The sequence below is a fragment of the Rattus norvegicus genome, chromosome 14, assembly GCF_036323735.1.
Source record: "Rattus norvegicus strain BN/NHsdMcwi chromosome 14, GRCr8, whole genome shotgun sequence".
Taxonomy (NCBI): domain Eukaryota; kingdom Metazoa; phylum Chordata; class Mammalia; order Rodentia; family Muridae; genus Rattus; species Rattus norvegicus.
In genome coordinates, this window is record NC_086032.1 from 83,603,959 (window position 1) to 83,624,234 (window position 20,276).

The 20,276-nt window shown below is 40.5% G+C and overlaps 1 protein-coding gene across 27 annotated transcripts in view; it reads right to left on the reverse strand.

Annotated features, from left to right (window-relative positions):
* Positions 1 to 20,276, reverse strand: part of Mtmr3 (myotubularin related protein 3) — a 120,509-nt gene that overhangs the window by 39,894 nt on the left and 60,339 nt on the right. For 24 of the 27 annotated variants that reach the window (XM_063273211.1, XM_039092046.2, XM_006251302.5 and 21 more), the window contains 4 exons: positions 10,233 to 10,310; positions 7,634 to 7,723; positions 7,144 to 7,260; positions 980 to 1,062 (listed from right to left, as the gene is read on the reverse strand). In XM_063273211.1, coding sequence (XP_063129281.1) covers positions 980 to 1,062; positions 7,144 to 7,260; positions 7,634 to 7,723; positions 10,233 to 10,235 — 293 coding nt within the window. In that variant the 5' untranslated portion in view covers positions 10,236 to 10,310. The remainder of the gene's footprint in view (positions 1 to 979; positions 1,063 to 7,143; positions 7,261 to 7,633; positions 7,724 to 10,232; positions 10,311 to 20,276) is intronic. The other 3 variants (XM_039092045.2, XM_039092043.2, NM_001012038.1) reach the window with 1 other exon arrangement.

A 20,276-nucleotide genomic window follows, 5' to 3' on the forward strand; every position in this document is an offset into this window, starting at 1 on the left:
AATTGACAATGACGTACTGACTGTGGGAAAATATTCTATTGTAAGGGAAGCTGTAGGGGTGGTTTGATGTTTTGACTGAGAATCTGTTTATTGATGCTAAAGGTCTTCACCCCCAATTAGATTTTGATCTATCATAAAGATATCAGTGGCCAATAGCTGGGCAGAAAGAAAAAAGCAGGACTTCCAGGTTCCCACAGGCCAGGAGAGAGGACAGAATCGAGAAGACAAACAGGACAGACTCAGAGCTACACTGGAGATCTTCCAAAATGTCGGCGGAAAGGGAAAATGGTCCCAAACCATCTTGGGCAGCAGACCAATGGGTGTCATGAAGGTAACTGAGCAGTGAAGCTGAGGGCAGAGTTAAAGGCACTGAGTAAGGAGTGAAGGTAAGGGCACGCTAGCGAAAGGCTCAGAAGAGCCCAGCCAGACCCAATAAGCCAATTTATATGTGCGTCTTTTATCCCAGGATCTGAGACAGCTTCTGGGCAGGTGCATGTGCATGACTGGCCAAAGACTTAAAGCAGTGCAGACAGAACTACACACTGTAGAAAGCACACTTAAAGAGGTTAAGGCTGAAGAGCCAAATGAAGCAACTTTTAATTTTTTAAAAAAAATCTTCTCCCCCCCAACACACACACACACACACACACACACACACACACACACACACACACACGCGCGCGCGCGCGCGCGCTCTGCAAATAATCAAGTAAATTGGTGTAAAGTGTTAACAGGTAAACAGTACACTACTGTACTGTTTTAGTTTTTATACGTGTTATGTATTTAAAATTATTTCCAAGTAAAATGTATCTGTTTGTACACCAATATACACTAAAAATAAAATATTCCAGTTACTAATTACTCAGAAATTATCCTAACAGTGTCGATCTTCAGAAGATATTTTCCTAACAAACTATAGAACAACTCTTTAAAGAATATTTTCCATAATACTTCACAGCCTCATAAACACACCACATACCTGATAACTTTGCAGTCTTTGCATGTCAAGTGAAGCTGAAATATATCACGGCATTCAACGCTTTCTATAAGCTGTAATGGAACCTGCAAAAATTAAAAAGGATAAAGTTCTCTTAGTCAAAAAGGCACTGACTTTGAGATATATTCAGACCAATTGATTAACAGAGAATGAAGCAAACAGAGGGGTTGGGGATTTAGCTCAGTGGTAGAGCGCTTGCCTAGCAAGTGCAAGGCCCTGGGTTCGGTCCCCAGCTCCAAAAAAAAAAAAAAAAAAAAAAAAAAAAAAAAAAAAAAAGAAGCAAACAGAATGGCAAATTTAGCTAGATCAGTAGTGATTTACTAAAGAGAGGATTAGAGTTTCCTTTTCCCTAAATCAATGAGTTCAAGTCTCAACATGATGATCACTAAGAAGAGGCATGGATTCTGGAAGAGAAGAGGAAATAAATCCTTGAGTATCAAGCCCACAAGTTCATTTCTCACAGCACTATTTAAGATGCTATGATATGTAGTAACACAAAAGTTGAAGGGACTAACAAAGCACTCAAGGCTAGGTGCAAACAAGAATGAATGTATTCCCTGTCCCGGGTGGCAGAGTATATTTATGCCTCAGTTCTTAGCAAAGGGGTCTTCTAGAGGCCTAATTGCTTATAGGTTATAGAACAAAGAGGGCACACCAGTAGTCACTGGTCAGGATCTTTGATCAGTAGAATAGATCATGGAGATCACAAAGTCTACAGCAGTCCAAGAACCTAAAATAGGCTAGATCTGACATGTTCCAAAGCTGAGGAGTCTTATTTGTCACGCAGGACTCAATGCTTTCGTGAATTGGAATAGTCCCTCTCCCTGCCAACTGGGTCAGCAGGCTCAACTTAACAATAGTAGACAAAGATAAGATATGCCAGTGAGTCAGAAGAAACACTTTGGAAGTGTGTAAATGACACAGGATATTCCTCCTGAAAATATCTGACTCGACCTCCAACTCCAAAAGCAATTTCCAAGCAACATGATAAATTAATAAATTCTTTTTGTTTGTTTTTGTTTTTCCAGCCGGGGTTTCTCTGTGTAGCCATGGCTATCCTGAAACTCATTCTGTAGACCAGGCTGGTCTCAGACTCAGAGATCCCCCTGCCTCTGCCTCCTGAGTCCTAGAATTAAAGGTGTTTGCCACTACCACCTGGTTCATTTAAAAAAAGAGACATGGGTTCGTATGCATCCCAGGCTGGCTGTAAAACTCTTGATGACACTAAAGACATCTGACGCACTTGCCTGCCTAAGTGACAGCATTACAGTGCAGTACCAGCCTGGCTTGTTCATGTGATACTTGGCATCAAACCCAGAGCTTGATGCGTGCTAGGCAAGCACTCTACCAAGTGAGTTACATCCACCCCTGAGTACTGAGTCCTTGGGGAAAATGGTTGGCTTGTTTTAACACTATTAAACCCAGTCAATGCGGCTGTAGGAGCTGCAAGGAGCCTTCCAACAATCTGTTTAAATTTGTTCAGGTGGGGGCAATTGTCTCCAAGACACAGCAAACAACCGAAAGTGTTGGCTGCACAGGGTGGCTCCAAGTCAGTCCTGCCACTGTCAGAGCTAACCTGTTACAACTCTGATCTACCATGCCGCTGCCAGAATCAGCAGAGACCCCTCAGAACAAGAATGCTGGGTCAGAAAGAAGTCCAGGGCAGAAGACTGAAACACAGAAACAGAAACTGGGGCGCAGACTGAAAAAGAGCAGCAAACCACATAACATTCAGATAAGCCTGGGAGTCCTTGTGAAAGACTTGTTTCTTTTTTTTTTTTTTAATTTTTTTATTTATTCATTTATTATATATAAGTACACTGTAGCTGTCTTCAGATACACCAGAAGAGGGCATCAGATCCCATTACAGATGGTTGTGAGCCACCATGTGGTTGCTGGGAATTGAACTCAGGACCTCAGGAAGAGCAGTCGGGTGCTCTTAACCGCTGAGCCATCTCTCCAGCCCCCGAAAGACTTGTTTCTAAGTATACAATCTATTAAAACTCTCCCACAACTGTAACAGAACTGGTGTAAGAGGAAAACTATGCATTCTTGCTTATATTCCATGAAAAGAAAAAAGCAGCTTTGGCTTTCTGCTTATTTAAAACCTTAACCCCAAGATGCTGCCCGAGAAACTATAGCTGACACAGCTAAAATTTATTTCAAGAGCCTGTAAATCAGGAGAGAGAAGGAGAGAATTTTCAGTGATGGTAACATCATCAAGAGAGAATGTGGAGATCAAGAGGAAAGAGATTAGGCAGGCGCAGGTGCTTGCTGCCAAGCCTGGCAACCTGAGTTCAAGATTCACGCACACAATAAAGAAACATAATACTTTTAAAAAGAAGACAAAATATAACACTAACTAGTTCTCAGGTAGTTTACAGGTTCCCTATAAATGGACTCTTTTTTTGTGTGTTCCTGCAAGCTCGCTACCTTTCCCCCATCTCTCACACATGGTGGGTCATCTGACAGTTTGGCAAATGAAAGACCTGTAAAGCTTTTCCTTTCCTTTGCAATTGTCTACATGTGAGCATGTGGCTTTGAACACAAAGCCCTCAGAGGCCAGAGGTGTTGGATCCTCTAGAGCCGAAAGAACAGGTGGTTGTGAACCGCCCACGAGTTGGGTACTGGAGCTGAACTCAGGTCGTCTGCGAGGGGAAGTCTGTGTTCTTACCTAGTGCACCATGGGAGAAGAAGATGGCAGAAGAAGGGAGGAAGAGGAGGAGGAGGAGGAGGAGGAAGAGGAGGCTGCATCCAAATCAACTGGAATCACAATGTGGAAAAATAGGGATTGTTTTTTTTTATTTCTTGTGTACAGGTATTTTACCTGCATGTATGTCTGCAAACCATGTGTGCAGTACCCTCAGAGGCCAGAAAGAGCTAGCATTATAGATGGCTGTGAGCCACTGTGTTGATGATGGGAACCAAACTCAAGTTCTCCACTAGCACAACAAATTCTCTTACCCCTGAGCCACCTTCCTAGTCCCGCAAAACATCAAATTTTAATTAACTGATTGTCACATGTGAGAGTAGCATTAATAAAACAAAAATAAAATGAGAGACACCTAGTTCTGTAACAATGGAACCTGCCTCCCTTTTGTCTCCTTCAGTCCCAGGCTCCCCTCCACCTCCTTTAGGAGGAAGAGTTCGCCACCTTTTCCTTCCCATACATCTAACCAAGTTTCTCTCCTTTCTTAAGGCTTATACCACTGCTCTAGCTCTCCCAACTTCCCTCACGTATCAAAATCAGAACTAAACATTCTCAGTCTTTAACACCTCCCAGACCCAACACACAACCTGGTCATTTCTGCTAAAAACTCAGTCTACATTCTTTTCTAAATTTTATTTATTCTTCTGTGCATACACATTCAAGCACCCATGCAAGTACCACAGCAAGCATATAACCTCAGTCTACATTTTTTAAGGTCATAATTCTATTGCTTCTGTATAAACTGTAGGCTTTATCTTTACCCCCACAAAATATTCCTGTAAGAACACGATGCATCAGTAAAAAAGAGGAGACTCATCAGTGAAGACATGATTTCAAGATAAATATCCAACACTCATGACCAATTTGTTCCAGACAGTGAAGCAGCCATCACCCAAGAATCTCAGCCACTCACTGGGGTTTTAGAAGCAGCAGACTGTAAATCAGTCTGTCGAATTACACAACAAAACCTGTTTTAAGTGTCCATAAATCCTACCTGAACACTTAGTTGTAAGCTTCAAAGAAATATTTTAGGAAAAATAGAAAACTAGAAGATTGCACATACCAGGAATGCTGTCACAGAACACCCTAGGTCACCCTAGGAACGAACTGTAAGTCTGATGCTCACTGAGATTGTGTAGATTAAAGTAAGAGTGCTTATAGTAGCCAAACCTATAAACTTTCAATGTGCTGTGAAACTAAGAGAATATTTGATACTGGGTAGCTACTTAAAACTTAATGGCAAGTCATTTTCTGAAGTACTAAACAATGCAAAGTGGGTCATGCCACAAAAGAGACAGCACATTTGGGTTCTAAGGGCTTAAATGTGTGTGAGTTAGATAAAATAACCTTTAATAGGGTCTCTTGATTTCCTGTGTTTTGCTGTTAATACTTATCTGTTGAAGATAGAATAGAAGGATGCAGAGAGAGAGAGTGAACCCCTATCATCCTCTAGTCTCCATCTAGGAGTATCTGCTGCAGGAGGAGCCAGCCTTTTTCTTCCTGGAGTGACCTCAGGCTTCAGGAACCCTTGCACTAACTGTGGAGTCTCTTAATAGGGAATGTTCATAGCTCCTACAATGTCAAGATAATTTTGCACTATCATTTTTCTGTGCAAACACAACATCTCTCTTCTAAGACTTAGAGTTACAATGCTAGAGAAAATGCTTCCTGTGAGGAAATGGATTAAAAGTAAGTGTTTAAAATGGATTAAAAGCAGTCAGTTTCCACAAACACTGTATATAGCGATTACACTTGCGGGGAAAGGCCAGACTATATCCTACTCAGAGAGCTACTGTAAGAGAGAAATCATGAATGGCATAGGCCTATTCACAGAAGCACACGATTTTTAATGAACTTCGAATCCAAAAGAGGAGAAATGATCTAATGCTTATTTCAGATCCATACTAACTTCAATTCATTGCCCATTTACTGAACTGCAGGGCATCTGGTGACAGACATGCTGGACCCTGAAGATACAAAGGCAAGACAGAGAGTGACAACATGTCTAGTAATGTTGTGAAAGTGTGTTAAGATATAGAAGCAGCCCACTGAGCACGGTTACTGCCAGGAAGGGAAAGGGATTGAGCAAAGCATCACAGAGGAAGCTACCACCTGAACTGAGTTCTGAGAGATGAAGAGAAGTTCCCCAGGGAAGAGAAAAGGGAAAATGTGCAAAACTATGAGGTCTGCCTGAGTGGTCCAGGAAAGCTAGTTTTACTAGTAAAAGGGGAACAGAAAAGCTGACAGGGACAAGGACCATAGCCTCACATCATGCTGCATAATTTGAGAAGTGCTCAACCATACCCAGCTGAAATAAACCTTCCCTAAAGTGCTTTTGGTCACTAGAACACTATCAACACAGTACATTTTCTTTTCCCTTGAGGACTTTGGGGTATAGTAATGGGTAGAATACAGATATAACCCAAGTCTAGTAGGTGGTTAGAAGAATTCAGGTCAAAATGGCTCAAAATGTGTGACTATGATATATAAACAAATACATACTAAATGCCAACTCAAAAATGACAGCCATTGACCTTGTCATAAAGAATGCAACTTGAATAGTTAGGTAAATTCTAGAAAGGTGAAATAAAATGAATGCAAGAAACAGATTTCAAAGATTCCCCTAAATAAACATAATCTGAATGTAGGCCTAAGCTCTGACAGACATCACAACACACTTCTCTGCACTGACACTCAAATACAGAAAGCCACAAGACTGGCAAGTTAAAGAGGAAGAACACTTCCCACTGGCAGAAGAAATCTGTGACCTTGTGGGCCTTTCTGTGTTGGTTCATGATGACTCCTAAGGATAGTGGTGAACTGGAAGAACCAGTTCTACTGAGTGGACTCTCACAACCAAAAGAGGGCAACTTCAAGCTTCCATTTTCCTTAGGTAAGAGTCCGATATGCAAAGAAACAATGTGTAACATCTATTCTTATCTGCTTCAAGAGCCACCGGAGTAACTTTATCCAATGTGATAATCTGTAGTGAGCTCAAAGAGCACCTTTCTTTTAAGACCCAAAAGATTATCTCAAGGGAAGCAGCTGCTAACTGCTAACTCGTGAGGGAGCGAGGGAAAGGCCTGTGCAGTCTCTACACCTTTCTAAAGCTCAGTAATACAGCAGTGCCCAGTACAGACCATCTACTATTAAGAATGGAGACCTCGGGGCTGGGGATTTAGCTCAGTGGTAGAGCGCTTACCTAGGAAGCGCAAGGCCCTGGGTTCGGTCCCCAGCTCCGAAAAAAAGAACCCAAAAAAAAAAAAAAGAATGGAGACCTCAGCAGACAGGACGCATTATTTTAAATAAGCATACTTGAGCATGAAATTAGCTGAGAGGAGAGCACAGTGTACGCTTTCCTACACCTAAGCCTGTGTAACTCTCACCTCTTCCTTTTCCTGTCTACCTCACGGGGAAAATAGCTGGTATCACTTACATTCACAAGAGACTCCTTAAACTTGATGTGAAGTCTGTAATTAGAGAGGGCAATGATGGCATCCTCAGCACGGCCCACATACTCTGTGCTCTCTCCATGGAGTTCAAGGAAAGGAACCTGAAAAACACAAGAAACCCTTCAGAGTTCCAGAGCAGAAAAGCCAAGTCTTGAAAAATAAGCCTGGTGAATAACCCGTAAGCCAACATACAAAAACACTCTGCTACACAAGTTAAAGCAAAAATCTAAAGGACGGCTTATACTTTATGTCCCCAAGTTATAGACTTCTAAGGAATGATGAGATAAATGATCATCTCAAACTATGAACTTTTAAGAAATAATTTGCAAAAAGGAACATTTTCCAAGTTGCATTTTTGTAAGTACAGTTTAAGGATTGTGTCTATTATACATGACTTCAATCTACTAGTTTTGCTCCATCATTACTATATAAAGCTAAACACATATTACACAGTTTAAAATGGCCTATATTTACCTGAAGATTTTCATCCTCCCGAATCAGCTGCTTCCTGGGAAAGATCTGATTGGCCTGGATGCACTCAAGGCTATGCCGCATCTCTTCATCCTGGAAAAATTCCACCATGTTTAATAATTTAAAAACTTATACTAGTCATCCATATTTGATTCTTCTGCCATCTCCACTTATATAATCATAATAATAACCCAATGACCATTCTGAAACAAGCAGAAAACTTCAAGAAAAAGTCTCTCTCCAAGGGCTTCATTTGATAATGAGGCACTGCAATGGTTTGTAGAAGGGTTCTCCAAAGGCCTACATGTTAGAGGCCTTGGTGCTAGCACACAGGACTGTCACCAGGGAGTTAGAAACTCTGCGAGGAGATCCTCTTCTCTTTTTCCTGGGCTCTCCCATGTGAGTGGTCTTTTTCCATCACACGCTCCCACCTCGATATACTGCCTCACCACACACTCAAAAGCCAGGGGTGGCTGACCAATACTGTTAACCAAAATAAACCTTTTCTCCTTTTTTAGTTAGCTTATATAGGCATTGGTAATAAGAACACAAGTCTGACTGATAGAGGCATCCCTAATCTAAGGACACACTGATGCAAAGCTTATCAGGCATTACCAGACTCTGAGAACCAAGAGGCTACACGTACATTTTTGAAAAAAAGAAAAAAATACAAGAAGCAGGTGTGTCACTGGGGGTGAGTGGGCTCTGAGGTTTCAAAAGCTCTCAACTACCATTCCAGCACCATGCCTGACACCTGCCACTAAGCTCCCACCAGGATCATGAGGAACTCACCCTTTGGAACTGTAGCAAATTCCCACTTAAATGCTGTCTTTTATAAGCTGATTTTGTCATGGTGCCTCTTCCCAGCAACAGAACTGTAACTAAGACGTATCCTTTATGATGTGTGGTCACCTGGCTCCATAGCTTTGGGACAGAAGGAACCCCCAGAGGACTGTGCTGGGCCCCACAGAGCCCTCAGCAGTACGAGAACGAGGACTATACTGCTGGCTGCTACATGACAGGCAGACAGTGAAGGGTAAGCACTCAGTGCAGGGCAGAGCAGGGCAGGGCAGCTCTCATGTCTGACCATCGCTCACTGGCACTGGTGTACGTACCATGCCAATACCAGGCAAGCACATTTTCAGCTTATTGAAAACTATGGGCAAATAAAAACATACTTTAGATTAAAAAAAATTAGTAGTTGTTTGGTTGTGGACACACCTTTAATCTCAGCAGTCAGAGGCAAAGACAGGTGGATCTCTAATAGTTCAAGGCCAACCTGGTCTACAGGGCGAGTTCTAGGATAGCCAGGGCTACACAGAAAAAAACCTGTCTCGTATACTGTCTCCCATACTCCCCTGCACCCCCCAAAAAACTAGTAAAACATCATGCTTTGGGTACAAGATTAAATTAAAAAATTGTGATGCCCACAAATTTTGAGAATACTGGCCCACCTTTAAGAAGAAAAAAATCACCTTCCTCCTCTTTTTAATATGATGTAACTACACAACATGAGGTTCAGGGGGCACTTTTTTACTTTGTTTTTAATTTTGAAAAGCATTCTCTACACATGTCCCTAATGAAGTCTGAAATTAATATGGTATTTTCAATTACCTCTTTGTGTACCAGCACGAAACACCTTAAGTCTAAGAACTATCACATGTTTAAAAACAAAACCAACACACACACACACACACACACACACACACACACACACACACAAGTCCTCAAAGCTTTGCTTATATGTCCTTATGTCTAATGAGATGTTTTTTCTGCCTGTGGCCCAGATGCCACTGAAATGCCCATTGTTTTCTTGGCTCTACATTTAAATGTAGTTCTTTTTTTTGGGGGGGGGGGTTCTTTTTTTCAGAGCTGGGGACCGAACCCAGGGCCTTGCGCTTCCTAGGCAAGTGCTCTACCACTGAGCTAAATCCCCAACCCCCCATTGTTTTCTTAAGTATGGGCAGGGTATGCACAGCTGCCTCATCTGCCATGGGGTCAAAAAGAGTCCTGAAAACATAATAGGACAGGAAGGGAAGGAACTGCTTCTATCTAATAAATTCATATAGAGTGTGTGTCATGTGTGATCATGTGCATTAATTACTTTGATGTGACCACGCTATAACATATATTTATTTTGTAATATATTTTACAATAAATGTTTTACAATTTGGTCAATCATATAAAGAAAAATATGTGAGTGGCCATCTAACAATTCTGTAAGCACACCAAATAAACACACAAAAATCATTTTCACTATGTCTTGCTTCCTAGAATTATTTTAGGGAAAGGGAGGAAGGGAACCTGGGGTCATATATGCGACACACATGGTTTAGCACTGAGCTATACCCCCAAACCAGTTTCCTAGTAAAGGAAGAAATGAAAATCCTGGAGTCCAAGAAGTACATATTTCAATCTGGTTTCCATTAAACTGTGCTGCATACATAGCTGTTCTATTCAGAGTGGACTGGTATTGAGGAATTGACAAAGGAAATAGAGATAAATTAGGGAACAGGAGAAAATGGAAATCTTATAAGACAGAAGTTTATTGTTCACTATTATCAAGAGTCTGACTCTCAATGTCCCTATTTCTGGTACGTACCATGACCAGACCAGGTCAGGAGAGACCCCGTCCTTCTCCAGTCTCTGACAAGGTTCTTCTTTCTCTTCTGCTTGAGACCTTTTATTTTAGGAAGAGGAAAAAAGAAGAGCAAACTTAGCGAGTTTTTCCCCCCCAAATGGCTATACCTTAAATGGCCATAATGCATATATAGACATGAAAATCTACTGGAGTCAGCCCAGAAAAAGTTGAGTATCAGCCAGCTAAATTCTCACCATTGGTTCTAAACTGAATAGCAAGTACCTTTGTGAAAATATTACTAACTCTAACTAGTTCTGTAAGAAACGTGAAAACAGGGTTGGGGATTTAGCTCAGTGGTAGAGCGCTTGCCTAGGAAGCGCAAGGCCCTGGGTTTGGTCCCCAGCTCCAAAAAAAAGAACCAAAAAAAAAAAAAAAAAAAAAAAAAGAAACGTGAAAACACCATCATTCCTGTGTTGACAGTAATTTTCAAATGTTATAAACCTTGCAGAAAGATAAAACAAATCATTAAAATCAGCAAACACGGTATTCTGCTAATGGTTCAGGATGTTTGTGTAGCTTACCTTAGAAAACGGGTCTTCCCGTCTATGGAAATAAAGTGACTTGGGCAAAATATAAATCAATTACCTTGTTATTTTATATCCTGTGCTTACCTGGAAAATTATATAATAGTTCACCTGTGTCTCTAAAAATAAAAGAAATGCAAAGATGGCCCACTAACGTGCTGTCTGTCACCTCTCCTTAGTGAGCCTTTGTCTGCATAGATTAGCCTCAGACACACCAGTATTTTTGGTTGCTGAAGTTTGATTAAAAAAAAAAGAAGACATTTGTGAGTCTGAACCGAAAGCAAGAGCACTGTGAGAACAGCATTAAGGCAGTGAGAAGGAATGTCAAAGGAGGGCCAAGGCTTTGTGCCTCTGCTGGACTGGGAGGGGAGGCTGGCTTTAACAGAACCACTCTGGGAGACAAGGGACAAGGAAGACACTAAGATCCACTAGAAGTGACAAATCCAACAACAAACACTGGACTCACAAGGCAGCAGGGACACAAACAGTGCTGTCAGACTCTCCACGGTCTTTGAAGGAACTCGGCACCAAAAAACTATCGGCTACCGGTGAGAGGAAGATTCCTCAAGCTTTCTGCCTCAGCAAATAGAAGCAAGGACTCCCCACTTACCGATGTAACCCCTAAGGAAAGTGTGGATTCCTCACCCCATAAGTCACGGGGAGAAATAACACAAAGAAACCAAGTTTGTTTCAGACGATGACTACTTGTAGTTTTTGTTGTTTCATGCAGTTGTGAACTAAACCAGGGTTTGGTTATGTGCCAAGCAAGTCTCCCTGACTGAGCTTATACACATAGAACTCAAACTGCTCTATAAAACCAATAGACATAAATTTGATACATTTTTATATTATTAGATAACTAAATATGTAACTCCAGTGCCAAGACATTAAAGCCAAAAATACAGAGGAGTTCAGTCTTAAGTGCTCAACTTAAAGTGTAGGACCTGAGTTCAACGCCTGGCACACACTTGTAATCAAAGCTCTGTGGAGGCAAATAGGTATCCCTGTGCCAGTCTAGCCTAGCTGGTGAGCTTCAGGCTAATGACAGCAACAAGAGACCTACCTCCAAAGAAATAAAGGGCATTCCTGAAGATGCTACCTAAGATTCGTGTTCACACGTGTGCCTGCACACACATGTACAGACATGCACTTTAAAGTACTGCCTTAGAATGGTGGTGGAGTATGAAGAACCTGAAATTCACAGAGAGGACATCTCTGTGGAAACAGTTTGGCTCTTCCCAAAAGAGATATACGGTCACATTTCCCATCAACTTTACTCATGGGCACATACGCAACAGAACAGTAAACATATCCTACGTCTACACAAACTTGTACACTGAGAAGATGGGCTCAGTAGTGAGAGTATCTGTAGTCTCAGATATACAACTATCACATGAGTTGGAGACCAATACAGTAAGAACCTATATCAAAAGCAAAAAAGAAAAACAAAAATTTACAAAATTTAAAATACTGGGCCAGGCATGGTGGCATATACCATTAATCCCAGCACTTAGGAGAGAGAGGCAGGCAGATCACTGTAAGTCAGAGACCAAGCTGATCTACACAGTGAGTTCCAGGACATCCAGGGCTACGCTGAAAGACCCAGCAGGGAAGGAGAAATGGAGGAAGGAATTAATTTTAAAATTTGTAAATAAACATTCATGCAGTATTATTCATAATGCTCAAAGAATTGGAAACAACTCAAATATGTAGCAAACAAAAAGATAAACAACATATATAGAATGGAATCTTTTTCAACAATAAAGAGGAAGGAAATATGAAGGCATGGATAAAAACATTATGCTAAGTAAAAAACCCAGAGCACAAAACACTACAAATTCAAATTTGAAGAGGTAAATACAGAGAAAGAGAAAATGATGTTGCTAGTCCATGCACTAAGAGAGGAATATGGAGTAATTTTGTGGGCTCAGGTTGTATTTATGGGGGAGGAGTGGCAATCTTCTAGAATTAGACAGTGAGGTTTGTGCATGATGAAGATACTAAACACCACTGAGTTGTGTACTTTTTTAAAACATGGACTTTATGTGATCTGAATTATATCTCAAATAAAAGGTAAATTCAATAAGAAGGCATGAATTCACTCATAGTAAGTATAAAAAATTTTACTGCAAAAACAATTACAGAATGAACTGAGCAGCAATGACCTTAATTCTAAGCACACAGGCTACAAGCTGAACAGACTAACTACTGCTTCCTCCTGAGGAAAATACAGCAGGTCTAGAGCCAAAAAATGCACAAATTATTACTTTGTATGCCTTATTAGATCTGAAAGCTAGGGAACTATCAAATCTCTAATAGGATGTCAAAATAGACTCAAGGGAATCATATAATGGTATGAAATTAAGAAAAAAATAAATTAATCTTTTAAAAAATGATTTGGGACTCAAAGATTGGCTCACTGGTTAAGAATGTGTTATTACTCTTCCAGAGGAGACGAGGACCATATCCAACACTCCTATCAGGCTTGCTTCACCTACAGGGGATCTACTGTCCTTAGCCTCCAAGAACACCCATACACAAGGGACACATATTAACACAGACACACATGAATACACATGGTAAAAGTAAAGTAATGGGTAAGAGAAACAACTCAGGGGTTAAGAGCACTGGCTCTTCTAGTGAGTTCAATTCCCAAGGCCCATGTGACCACTCACAGCCATCTGTTAACTCCAGTTCCAGGAGATCTGATGCCTTCTGGCCTCCACGGACATCAGTCATATGCATGTACACAGACATACATGTAGTCAAAACACCCATACACATAAAATAAAAATTAAAAATAATGTTTATTTTTCAAAAAATAAAATAAGGAAGATCTAAGACTCACTAGTCAATGGAGTAGTTTCCACAAAAACATAGTTAAGTACAATTAACTAACTTTCACTATCTTTAAATTCATAACAAAATACATTCTCTCATATATACTATACTGGCTGGTTTTGTGTGTCAACTTGACACAAGCTGGAGTTACCACAGAGAAAGGAGCCTCCCTTGAGAAAATGTCTCTGAGATCCAGCTATAAGGCATTTTCTCAATTAGTGATCAAGGGGGAAGGGCCTCTTGTGGGTGGTTCCATCCCTGGGCTGGTGGTCTTGGGTTCTGTAAGAAAGCAGGCTGAGCAAGCCAGGGGAAGCAAGACAGTAAGTATATCCCTCCATGGCCTCTGCATCAGCTCCTGCTTCCTGACCTGCTTAAGTTCCAGTCCTGACTTCCTTTGGTGATGAACAGCAATGTGAATGTGTGAGCTGAATAAACCCTTTCCTCCCCAACTTGCTCCTTGGTCATGATGTTTGTTCAGGAGTAGAAACCCCGACTAAGACATATACCAACTGGAGATGCTAGAGAAACAATCTTTTGTTTTTAAAAAATTGTTTAAGAATCAGCCTGGACCAGAAATCTAGCTCAGTGCACTTGCCTAGCATGTGCAGTATGAGGCCCTCAGTTAAATTCCCAGCATTGTAAGACAGACAGACAGACACCCTACCTACCTTTCACATACAAATTCTATATAGATTTCTATATAGAATCAAATAGTTCAGAGAGAAATAGTCTACCTACTACATAAAGGGAAGAATCAGATACCAGTCTTACAATTGCCAGTAAAATATAGGATACAAATAGTGATCTGGTCTATAAAAGACCCAAATTCTCAAACACATTTCCAGACAGCAGAGTTGCAAGGGAAGCTCATGAATTAAGAGACTCTAGTGAGAACACTTGCTGTTCTGGCAGAGGTCAGTTCTCAGCACCCACAAGGTGTTCACAACCATCTGCTGTCACTCCAGTTCCAAGGGATTGGACACCTTCTACTTCTACCTGAATAGGTACCAAGCATGTGCATGGTGAATATACATACATTAAAAAAACCCTCATACATGAAATAAAAAATAAATAGCTCTAAGAAACTCAAGCAACCATTTGAAGCAACTGCAACATAGGAACATTATTTGCATCCTAATTCAAATAGAGTATGAAAATAAACTGAAACATTTTGAGAACTCTCACTAAACATTATACTTAACATTAAATGACTTACTAATGTTATACACATACGGTTGTGACTATGAATTTTCTGCACATAATCGTAGGTTTGCTTTTTCTTAGGGGATCCATCTTTTGAATGTATCTGAAATGCACTTGGATAATGTGTAAGCAAAGGCACAGTGGAAGGAGGAACACCTGTGAACACGACGGGCAACGGACTGAGAACTTTTCAAGACAGTCGGATGAGTAAGTAGGGAGATTAAGTGATTTTTTTTTCTACTTTTGTACATTCATTTTTTTGCATAATAAAATTTGTTTATCGTAGCCACAAGAACCTCAAACATGCCATGTAGCAAACTCAATACTTTAAGTTATCAAAAGAACTAAAGAGAGGACGCTGACGCTCTTACTGCACTTCTACGTTACTTCCTCTCTCTTGTGCCACATCTTCATGAACAAAATGTGGACTCAACCTCAATGTCCACAGAATGAGTAACTATATATGCAATGGAACTCAGTCAGTCAGAAAAAGAAGGAAATTCTGGTATTGTGGCAATGTGATGGAATAGTTGTCACTTGAAGCTGGGAAGGGTGTTGGAGAGGGATATGGAAGATAGCTAGAGCTTACAGGAGTACTGAGGCTAAAAGACAAACAAGATCTATAGTCGACAGCACAGAAGAGCCATATGCAGCTAGTAGAGAATTCTAGATGTCTATCACACAGACACTGACTTATCACACACACTGTAATCATATAGAGAAATGTGCCAACATATTCCACAATTCACAATAGTAAACATGTATGTGTATATGTGTGTGTATGTGTGTGTATGCTGTGCCAATTAAACATAAATGTGTGTGTATGTATTATATATGTTTATATAATAATGGAGGACTAATTTAAAGAATCAAAGTTTTAGCTATCATAAAACTAGTGTTAATACAATACACTTCTCAAAATGCATCTAGTGTTTGTTAATAGTTTTTTCCACAAATTTCCAAAGAAAATTTAGGAAAACATACATGTATCGCAGAGCTAGAAAGAACAAGTAAAGTGTAGTCAACTTCAACAACAATGAACTATAAATGCAGACCCAGTTACAAAGTAAACTCTTGATGAGTAAGCATAGCATATACACATAAGATTATATATAAACTCACAGAAATCCCTCTGCTGCTGCATTCCAAGATTTAAGGCATGCTTGACCTAACATTTTAATAAGTACAAAAATCTTATGAAAGTATAATTTAAATTTAAAGTATTCACTCGAAGATAGTGTCTTCCACTTCTCTAACAAAAAATAGCCCTGAAAAAAAAATCAGTCAATAAAAATCAGTCAATAAAAACTGCTCAATGCCTAGCACACATAAAGCCCCAGTTTCAATCCCCAGGAATACACACCTGCCAGGTGGGCCTGGACTTAATCCCACTCCCCACCTCCTCCCCACTCCTTCTCCTATGTCTAACAGAATGGCAGTGTGTTGGATCCTGCAACCAGGAAGCCTATAGTCCAATAAAAAAAGACAGAAAAGATAATTACAAATTGCAATCCGTATAATGAAGGAAACCAACAGGATAAGACATGGTACAGTTGTAAGATACAAGAAGAAAACAAGAAATAAAGGTAACCGAACAGAAAGGTCAATCTCTGACATAGGGAACATCATCCATTCTTGACCCAACAATAACCCTAAACATATTTAAAAAACTAAAAAGAAGCCACTGAAGCTAAAATGCGCTGACTAGATTAGAAAGTTGCAAAACTTGAAGGTGAACACTCGCACAAAGAAAACACCATGTCAACACAGAATAAAGATGTGACTCTAAGTACAATAACCACTGTGGATTGTGAGTGGGGGATTCAAACTGCAGACTGACACATCTGATTTTCAGAACCCTTGGCTGGTATGTGGTAAACGGATTAAAGGAGGAAAACAACAAAAACAATCAGGAAACAATTACAGGAAAAGGATAGTATTTCTTTGTAGAGCAGAGGCAGAGCAGTACAGACCAGGGAAACACTGAGTCTGAACAGTATGGGAACGTAACAGGGTAGACGGTAAAAAGCCTGGCTATGAGGGCTAAATAAGACTAGAGAGTTTCTAACTTAGGAGGGAAAATAATAAAACACACTTAAAAACAGTTCAAAATGGGGGCAGAATGTAGCTCTGTGGTAGAACACTCGACTTGCTTAGCATGAATGAGGCACCAGTTTCAATCTCTATCACTAGAGGAGGGGTCCCAAAATATGTGCTGTTTTAATCAACCAAGAAAATAAAGTTACTATAGGAATTCCAAATTCATAAACCAAGATCATGAGTAAGTTTATAGCCAGGAGGAACTAAACAACTGTTTACAGTTCCCTTTAAAACTGTGAAGACCAATAGGAGCGGTGTCAGGAGACGGTGAATGCAGAGCCTCAGTGAAAACCATGAACAGCTACACTCTCAACACAAAGGGAGGAGACTGTGTCATTACACTTTGTTTAGGAAGCAGTTTAAAACAGCCTTCTGTTTCAGCTGTGATAGTACTACACGTTACTCTTAAGAAACTGTTAAAATATAGATGCAAACAATCCCCTCGCAATGATAGCACGAGTGTACAATAGTGCGTAGCCTCTGAAAATTGCTAGCCTCATCCACAAACTATAAAACATTATGAGGCCCTACAAGTCCATTCTCACATACCTAACCAAGAAAACAAAACATACCATTAAAATTTATATCTGTATGTTTACAGCAGTCATTCACAGTAGCCAAAGAGTAAGAAACAATCCAAGCGACCAGTACGGATGCCACATGCTGAACAGCACACTCCTCGGCTGTGGTCTTTCAAGGAATGAAGGAACCTTCAACCTTACACTAAACGAAAAAAGCCTAGCACAAAAGACACATGAAAGGGTTCCAGAACAGTGAGAGCCAGTAAGACTGCTGCCAGGGAGTAGAAAACACAATAGCAGCTGCTGTCTGCTGGTGGAGATGAAGGGAAAGGGTGGTGGTAGCTAAGGGTATAGAATGTCTTTCTGAGAGGCTGAGACATGGGTGACTGGGCAACATGTGAACTACACCTTAGCAACGGATTTTAATAACTAAGTTGCTTCTGCTGTTCTTCATTTTACCCACTGAAGTATAGCCACCACTAAGTACTTTATTCTTTTGTTTCAAAAACTTCTCTATGCATATATAAAAACACACACAACCCCACAAGTGAAAAGGGAGTTAAGAGAAACACATGATATTTACTATTCTCCAATTTATCTGATTCTAAAAATGAATCAAATCTTTCCCATATTGGTGCATACATTTGGACAACAGTTCAACATTTCACTACATCTCAATCTACCATAATCTACCCATTACTTGGGCAGACATTTAAACTGTTACCATTTTTCTATTACTACCAGAAAAGTCTTTTAAAAAACAACAAATGCTATCCTGATATCTCTATACAAGTCACTATTCTGTTACTACTGGGTCTTAAAACAAGTTATTAAATGAAAAACTATAAACCTTGGGGAAGGACCACAAGGGTTGCTGCCCCTGCTGTGGAGTACACACACACATCCTCTACCATCTTCAACAGTCATCAACTTTACTGGCTTGCTTTCGGAAGGCTGCTTTTGTTGTTTGTTTTATTTTGTCTTTGGAGGCAGGATCAGGAAATGAAGCCAAGGCTGACCTCTCACTTACCATTCTTCTTCCTGAGTCTCCTGAACACTGAGATGATTAGCACATCACCACTCCAGGCCTCAACCTGCCTGGTAAAAACTGTGAGTGCTCTACTACTTTAAAAAGTATTCAAATCACACACAAGCAATGCATTTACTACGAAGCACAGAAAAATGATGCAGTGCTACTTAACAACAGCCATTCCGCCAGAAAAGGGTGGGATGAGGACTACAGACAGAGAGGCAGCTCAGACAGCAGAGTGCTAACCTAGTATGCACAAGGGCCTGAGATTCAATCCCCAGGCCCCAAAACACTGGGTACAGTGACGCACACTCACAACCCAGCAAGTCGGAGGTACAACGAAAAGACTGCAAAGTCAAGGTTACCCTCAGCCTCCCAGTAAATCAGTCTTGAGACCCTATCTCAGAGAGAAAAGAAGTACAGAGAGTTTTCTCATTTTCATACATTTAGAACATTTATTTTACATTTCTAATTAGATGGATTTGGTTTACTCTGGTTGGTTCTAAAATAGGGTTTTGCTGTGTTAACCCAGGCTTACCTTAAATTTGTGAACTTCAACCTTCTGAGTGATGGAATTACCGGTGTAATTACTACATCAGGCTAGGAAAATAAACTTCTCTACATAAAGTTTTTGGTTAGACTTTCTGGTTTTTTGGTTTTTTGTTTTTTAAAGTATTTTGTGTGTGTGAGCATTTTTCTTGCATGCATGCCTAATGGCTGGCTGTTAAGATCAGAAGAGGGTACTGGAACTAGAATTATAAACAATTGTGAGGCACTATGAGGGTGCTGGGATTCAAACCCAGGCCCTCTGCAAGAGCAACAAGTGCTCGTAAATACTGGGTCAACTCTCCAGCCCCTAGGTTGGTTTTCTAACACAGTCTCACATTATAGCTCAGGATGGCCTGGAACCCACAACCATAACCTTGACTGGCAGAGAGCTTTTAGGCTCAACTTTCGCAGTGCTCAGACCACAGGAACAACTGACCAGAGCAGCTATAAAACGTTATTAAAGGAAACTGAAAATAACTGGTATATAAATAAAAGGTTTTCACTTAACCAGACTAAAAGTGCAAATAATGGCTTCAAGAAAAGACGACTACTGACCTAAAGCAATGACAGAGAGTGTAGAAGCTCTAAGTCCTGACTATGCTGTGCTCATGTGGGAGCATCCCTTACCAAAAACTGCACCAGAATGGCAGGGTTTAGATTTCAGGGTGGTTGTTGTTGTTAGATTTCAGGGTTGTTGTTTTGTTGTTGTTTTCCCAGACTTTGGAACACTTAAGATTGTGGGTTTGGGGATTAAGAAGACAGGTCTTCGGGGTTGGGGATTTAGCTCAGTGGTAGAGCAAGCGCAAGGCCCTGGGTTCGGTCCCCAGCTCCAAAAAAAAAAAAAAAAGAAGCCAGGTCTTCTATTGTTGAGAATAGTTTTCAACAATAAAGAACTTCTGGGGGAATCACCATCCTGACCTCAAGCTGTATTACAGAGCAACAGTGATAACAACTGTACAGTATTGGTACAGAGACAGGCAGGTAGATCAATGAAGACCTAGAAATGAACCCACATATCAACGGTCACCTGATTTTTGACAAAGGAGCTAAAACCATCCAGTGGAAAAAAGGTAGCATTTCCAACAAATGGTGGTGGTTCAACTAGTCATCAGCATGTAGAAGAATGCAAATCGATCCATTCTTATTGCCCTGCACAAAACTCAAGTCCAAGTGGATCAAGGACCTCCACGTAAAACCAGATACACTCAAACTAATAGAAGAAAAAGTGGGAAGAGAC